Source organism: Tiliqua scincoides, chromosome 5 (assembly GCF_035046505.1).
Source record: "Tiliqua scincoides isolate rTilSci1 chromosome 5, rTilSci1.hap2, whole genome shotgun sequence".
In the NCBI taxonomy this organism is placed as follows: Eukaryota; Metazoa; Chordata; class Lepidosauria; order Squamata; family Scincidae; genus Tiliqua; species Tiliqua scincoides.
Window position 1 is genome coordinate 69,146,232 of NC_089825.1, and position 7,314 is coordinate 69,153,545.

The following is a 7,314-nucleotide window of genomic DNA, read 5'->3' on the forward strand; positions in this document are numbered from 1 at the left end:
CATAACTTTTGATAGAATTGAGATATTTCACTCCAGTTTGTTTCATTGCATTCTACTGTAAAATACACATCAAATGCTGTATAATATGATGGTCTTATTCCTAATAACCACAATTTTGGTCACTAGTGCTGTTACCTCCCTGAGGGTGGCACCTGGGATGGTTGGCCCCCCACCAGGCTATGTCACTGACGCACCTTCCCTTTTGGGGCACTTTGGCCTTGTTAGTAAAAGCTGTGCCCTTAAAGTAAAGGTTCCCCTGAGTTTGCACCAGTGGAAGGGACCTAGCACTGGTTGAGGTACACTAAAGAATTGCAGGCAGGGGTGGGGTTCAGCCATCCATTCTCCTTCTCTCCTTTCTGTTTAACCGGATTATAATTTGCTTACAGGCAATATGGCACAATGTTCATGCAGTGAACAGTGTTTAGTGTTTTTCATGTACTCTGAAGATACTGGAATTTGAAGAGTATCGTTTAAAGGCAGTAGAATTATAGCTGTGAGGAGCTGGGTCAACAAGGTAGAGGAGAGTAACATCAAAAGGAGTCTGTAATATGTAACTGTCCTTAACTCTGCCAGGGAAGGGCCAAACGTGGATGCCTGGCATGGAATTTCTCTGCCGGAGTTGTGGGTCTGCAATTTATGGCCAAATGGCCAAGAAATTGATTAGGGAACATTAAAAGGCCACAGAATTGGAAATCTTTCAGGATAAGCTGTTTCTGTCTGAGATAGTCTGTTCCAAGGTGCCAGGATGTAACTCTCGGAGATAAGAAATGCAGCTGTGAGCAGTGTGGGGGAGGAGGGGAGAAATCACAAGACTCTGGCTACCTTTCCTGAATCACAAAGTGACCTTTTTTTTTTCTTGCTGGACACTTGCATGCCTATGTGATGCTCTCATCACAGTTCAAGATTGCATCAGCTGATTTTTTTTTGTAAGGTTGAAAAAAGTATAAAAAGGGAAAGGTGCAGAGCCATTTTGGCCTCCTTTTTGCCTTTTGCCTTCTGCTTGCATTGCCCTGGAATCTACCACTGGCAAGCATCCCAGGAGCAAGAGTGTTCCTAGCCATGCTTGAAACTTGCAGCCTAGGATTTCTTTCCCGAATTCAACTTCAGAGGTAAGTATTCCTAGGGTCGTTAGGCTGAGCTAATGTTTATTGTTTTCCTGATGTTGTGTGTTATCCCATGAATGTGCCGTTTGTTATGCATGAGGGCTCTTTGCTGTCTTTACTATCCTGTCTTTAATAAATAAATAACTTTGTGCCATGTGTATTTGCCAGGGAAGAACCGAAATACCTGCCCCTAACTAAATTCATGTAAATACCCGCTCCTAAATTCAGTGCCCAAGACCAAGTTCAGCTAATTCAGGAAAAAAGGGTTATATGAGCAATTTCTCAGCTGCCTAGAACTGAGATTAAAGAGGCTGGCAGGCAGTGATGGCAGAAAATAACGATCAGATCTGCATAAGAAATCTTCTGTGGAAGGGAAAAGTGGGGGCTGAAGGATTAAGTAGATATAATCTTGGAGCAAGCTATGTGCATAAGGAAAATTGGATATTTACAGGCAAATTTTGGTATTATATCTCAGAGGATGGTTTTTGAGGATAAAGTGAGTTAACCCTATTAATGTGACCATGAACTTTGTGGAAGAAGGCTGTGATAAAATCGTGATTTAAAAAATGATCAGTAAAGTGATTATCAGACTTGGGTGATGGATCCAAGTCCTTTGCAGTCTTAAAATGTACTGAAGGGTAGGATTGTATGTGATGCCCCAGAAAAGATGAAATAATGCTTTCCTGAAACAGTGAGTATACATGCAGACACAGTACAATGAGCATATTTGATTGCCCAGCCAAAAGTCATGGGGACAGGGAATCCTAACTAAGCATAATTTAAATCAGTGTGACACATTAGTTGTCACTCACTTAAGTCTAATTGATTTCAGTGGTGCTTCGTAAGGAATCTCTTTTTTCATATACAGCTCATGTAGTATGCATGTTGCCCTTCTTGGGGAGAACATGCTTGCATTTGAGGGAAATCACATTCGTAGCAACCCTGAGCAAATAATTATTGTTCTGTTGTGTAGTTATCATTTTGATAACTCAGAATTCTACTTTCTCTTTTTGTTCAGGTTGGAGAAGCCATTGGAGATGGTACTAGTTCAGTTTTGGATTTTTTATCCATGAAGCCGTATCCAGATGTGTCACTTGACATATCGATGTTGAGTTCATTGGGTAGGTGTTCTCATCAAGGTGTGTTGAAAGTGTGATTCAGTAGTATATACATAACATGGTCCAATAGTCATTGTTTTCTTGGTTCTCCTAACATAGTATAGGCCCAGGTGTGTTAATGTAACATTTGTGATGATGCACAAGATAACTTACTGGACTGATGCAGGATAAAGGACTAACAGCCCAATAGGATAAAGGACTAACTTATGTTCCCTTACCCCATATAGTGACCAGGTGACCCCAATGGGTCTCCTCAGATCTGTTGCCCACTATTGAGCAAGTGCAGAATCAAGGAGACCCATGTCAGGTTTCCTGGCTTGGGATGGGGTTAGGATATGGTGGCAGAGCCTGCTGCCATCTCTGCTGCCCTCTTCCCACCAGTTCTGCCCCCTCTCCACCCTGAAATGCAAAACATACTACTGGGAGCCCTCGCCACTCGTCCTCCAGTGCCAAGACCCCGTGCCAACTGCCACTGGGCCCAGCACTGGGAGTGCACCTGTACCCCTGGCATGAAAGTGCCTTATGGCACTTTTTGTGTCAGTTGGACCAGCAGTGCTGGTCGAGCACTGCCACCGGGCCCAATAGGGTCGAAACCTAAGGCTGTAATCCTGTCTACTGATACCTGGAAGTAAGTCCCATTCAAGTTCAGAAGCCTTACTTCCGCATAAACGTACATAGGACTGTGCCTTAATAACGCTTCTTCTCTCATGCAGTTTTCTGGATAGAAAACCCTCCCCTCTCTAGCCGAAGAATAAGCTATTTGTAGTATTAGGCAAAAAATGTATATTTTCCATTACTGGACAAATAGCAGTTTTGTGAGTGGTGAGTGTGGGACCCACATGGGTAGGGGAGAAAAGAGTTGATCATTCCATTCTCTAGCACAACTGTTCCAATCCCATGCCCCTTCCCTCCACATTGGCTTTTAAAACCAGTGTACAAAGATAGGAGATCCAATTACAGATCTCCATTGGCTTATGTAGTATGGCTCTGAGTTTTTTTTAAACCTTTGCTATGTGGGTCTGAGGAATGGGGTCTAATATCCTTATTTTTAAAGGAATATTTCAGCCTCTTTGAGGTGCTGGAATGCATGTCCTTGCTGAAACTTGAACATGTTATTCTGAATACATTATTAATGGAAAATCTTTTATACCATTGGATAAAAATAGAGCCCCTCTTAAGATATATTCAGATAGCATAGATTTTTCAGCTTAATTGTAAAAGAAAATTGACAGGGGAGGAAAATAGCAAAAAATCCTTTCAATGATAATTTTTTTCTCATTGTTTACTCACATTGTTCACTTCAACGATGACACCGTTTTTAGGGAAAGTAAAGAAGGAACTGGATCATGATGACAATCATTTACACTTGGATGAAACAGCCAAATTGCTGCAGGACCTTCATGAAGCTCAAACTGATCGAGTGGGATCCAGGCCTTCTTCTAACCTCAGTTCTCTCTCGAATGCTTCCGAAAGGGATCAGCACCATCTAGGTAAATGTAGTTGTACAGTATGACCACCTAAAGTGTCCTGATTCCACTTAGGGTTGTTTGTGAAAGTCTCAAAGTATCATCTATATTGTCATTAGCAGCAAATTAAGCACCAGTAGACTTGTTTATTCATCTGGGTTGGTCTCTGTCTCAGCCTAACCTACTTCACAGGATTATTGTGAAGATAAAATGGGATAGCACTTCTATTCCCATTAAGCTGAACAGCTGCATGGGTGCTCAAGAATCCTTCACACCTTGCACATTTAAGTTGTTCAAGCACACAGTCGTTGAGGAGTTGTTTTTACTAGGGGAGGCAGGCAAGGCCTCTGTGTAAGGAAAGTGCAGGGATGCATCACCCATTCATCAAGCAATGCTGGCTGGAGCTGGCAGATCAGTGTGCACAACCAATTGTACTTGCTCAGAACCTTGAAGCAGCAATGAAATAGCTTGCATCCTGCACAAGTGCAGTAGCAGCACAGGAAGTCTGAAAGTGAGGGAGAAGCATTGGTGTTGTGTACTTAATTCACTAAAAAGGGGCTGTTTACAGAGAACCCACTGTGTTCCAAACAGCTATCCCACTTATCTTCTGGAGGCCCTTCTGAGGCCCAGCACAGCCTCACCCCTACTCCAGAAAAGCAAAAGGAGCCATCAATCAGTAAATAAATGCCCTGACACCCTTGAGTTACATGTTGTATGAGCACTTTTTCCTATATACCCTCTTGAACAGCTTCAACCCAAAACTGTGCATGTTCATTCAGAAGTAAATTCAGTTTCCTTGTGGTGGTTACAGCCCCACTGAACGTAGTTGGATTCACTTCTGAATAAGCCTTTTTAATTGGTGAATGCCTCCAAATGCAGATACAGTCCAGTTTTCTTTATACTTGTGCAAGTAGTTATAGATGTATATATTTTTTTATTTCTACTGGTGACACATATGCACCCATTACCTTGATGGCCATGACACCATAAAATGTATTCTGCACTTGGATGGAGGGAACTTTGCATAGCATTCAGGTATCATCATCATCAATAATAATGATATAGTATTTATATACTTTCTTTCTCACTGACTCTCACAGTGAGTGAGAATCTTACAGACCTAAGGTGGTTCACACAGGCAGGCTATCACCAAAGTAATTTTTTACAAATGGAGTTTTTACAATTAATGGTTTATGAGAAGCTCATAGAACCCTTCATTTCCAGATGTTTTCCCTCACGGCCACCTGAAGTTCTTGGAAGAAATCAGGATACAACCATAGATAAATATTTCCATCAAATTCACTTAGCATGTGGTTTATTTTTATTTAAAATCCACAAGTTATCAATTCAATTTCCAAGACAGTCTCAAAACAAATAAAATTACACACCTACAAAAACCTCATTAAAACAGCCCTGAAGTGAATTTATATAGAGAGGCTTCATTTTTGGAGGGAGATGCTCCAACACATTATTATTTATTAACAGTATTTATATACCGCTTTTCAACTAAAAGTTCACAAAGCGGTTTAAAGAGAAAAATCAAATAACTAAATGGCTCCCTGTCCCAAAAGGGCTCACAATCTAAAAAGATGCAAATGAATACCAGCAGACAGCCACTAGAACAGACAATGCTGGGGTGAGGTGGGCCAGTTACTCTCCCCCTGCTAAAAAAAAAAAGGAGCACCCACTTGAAAAAGTGCCTCTTACCCAATTAGCAGGGGTAATCTCTGCAGAAGTTCATTCAAAGCCTCAGCTCTACTGCCATCCATCAGCAGTCTCGCACCTCTAATAGAGAGGGACTAAACAGGCTGTATGAATGTATAATATCTTGGCATGGTAAACCAGCAGTGGAGGAGGTGAAGCTTACAGTGCAGTCTTAGAGGTAAACCCCATTAAGTTCAGTGGGATTTATTCACAGGGAAGTGTATATAGGATTGCAGCCTTAGGTTACATTTCTACATGCACTTTCCTAGGGGTAAGTGTATATAGGATTGCAGCCTTAGGTTACATTCCTACATGCACTTTCCTAGGGGTAAGGTCTATTGCACATAATGACTAAGTAGACATGCTGTGGCATGTATCCTGCCTACCCTGTTGTCCCAGGGGACAAGTCCACATCAGGTTATGGGAAGGACATTTCCATCCACATACAGACATAGATCTGGGATGCAGCCTATACATATTTAATGTAACCAAAACCAAGTCCCATACAGGAGATAAAATGAAAATATACAGGCTACTTCACCCTCTGTTGGCCTTCCCCACTCTGCAGTTGGCCTAGTGGCTCTAGTTTGCTCATGTGGCGGCTGTTCTGGAGTTGGGTGGTTTGATGAGCAACCGGTGATCTGGCAATCAGCTGTGCTTCAGAGGCATGCAGCAATGACATTGCTGGGTGCCTTCACAGAAGTGTGCAATGAACCTTTGATGTGCAAGGCTCACTCAGGATCCACAGCACATCACTCATAGGATTGCACAGATTATGTATTTTCACCAGACAGTGAAGTTTTAACAGATGTCTCCCAAATAATATAACCTGCTAAACTATCTTCTTTTTCTCCCTATTTTTTACAGGAAGCCCTTCACACTTAAGCGTGGGAGAACAACCAGACATGGTTCATGACCCCTATGAATTTCTTCAATCTCCAGAACCTGCAAATGCCAATAACAATTAATCTCAAATACACAGTATTTAAGTTGTATTTTTTAAACAGTGTAATATTTTACAAAGTTCCATCAAATGGTATGCATTTCATTTTGTCCTCTTTTTGTATGAGGATTGTTTTGTAATAATGTTTGTGCACATATTTGTAAATTTTACTTTGGTAGTAAGTGTATCATGATATTTGCACCATAGCTCACACATCATTTAGGGATATATATAATAGACCTAAAGAAGCAATTGCAAATTACGTATTTAAGAAATATTATTTATCAAAAAATGCAAATCAGCTGTCTATCATGCTGTCAGACATTAAAGTTTGACATATAAACCTTCTGTACAGCTATTATCATATAGAAACTCCTCTAGGAGGGGTATTTTTGCAGGTTTTAGAACTGTGGTTGTCTTCATGTTCTCCCTTATATTCCCCTAGTTGCTCAGTGAAGAGATGGGCCAGATTAAAATAAAAACAATGTCAGAACCTCTTAATTTTGTGTGCAAAAGATTTATGATAATTTTGAAGACTTCACTAATACATTCAGCCTCTGCCAAAGTATATAGAATGGATTTTTAATGTTTTGTGTATATGAGTAAAATTGTACCTGCCAAAAGGGAAAGCATTTGTGTAGTTTTTAAATGAAGTATTTGAAATTTGACATTGAATGGCTTTTTAAACACTTACTATTATGTATAAACTAGAATTAATTTGTTCATTAAAAATACTGTAAATATTAATAAAACTCAAAATGTACTTGTGTTCTTCTGTTTCCAGAATATAATTTGTTTGACTGAAACTTTATAAGAATGAAAATTGATGTTCTGAAATAAACCTACTAAACAGAATATTAGAATAATGAAGTTCTAATTCATTTACCAAAATCTTTAGGATACCTTTTACAAAAAATTAACACTACTAATCCAGAGGTGATCAGACTGTAGCCCAGACCAGACTTGGGATTTTATTGGGA

The 7,314-nt window shown here is 40.2% G+C and overlaps 1 protein-coding gene across 2 annotated transcripts in view; it reads left to right on the plus strand.

Moving 5' to 3' along the window:
• Positions 1 to 7,078, plus strand: part of BRD9 (bromodomain containing 9) — a 32,956-nt gene extending 25,878 nt beyond the window's left edge. For both annotated transcript variants that reach the window (XM_066628186.1, XM_066628187.1), the window contains exons 15-17: positions 2,122 to 2,224; positions 3,544 to 3,711; positions 6,259 to 7,078. In XM_066628186.1, coding sequence (XP_066484283.1) covers positions 2,122 to 2,224; positions 3,544 to 3,711; positions 6,259 to 6,359 — 372 coding nt within the window. In that variant the 3' untranslated portion in view covers positions 6,360 to 7,078. The remainder of the gene's footprint in view (positions 1 to 2,121; positions 2,225 to 3,543; positions 3,712 to 6,258) is intronic.
• Positions 7,079 to 7,314: the final 236 nt, after the last annotated feature.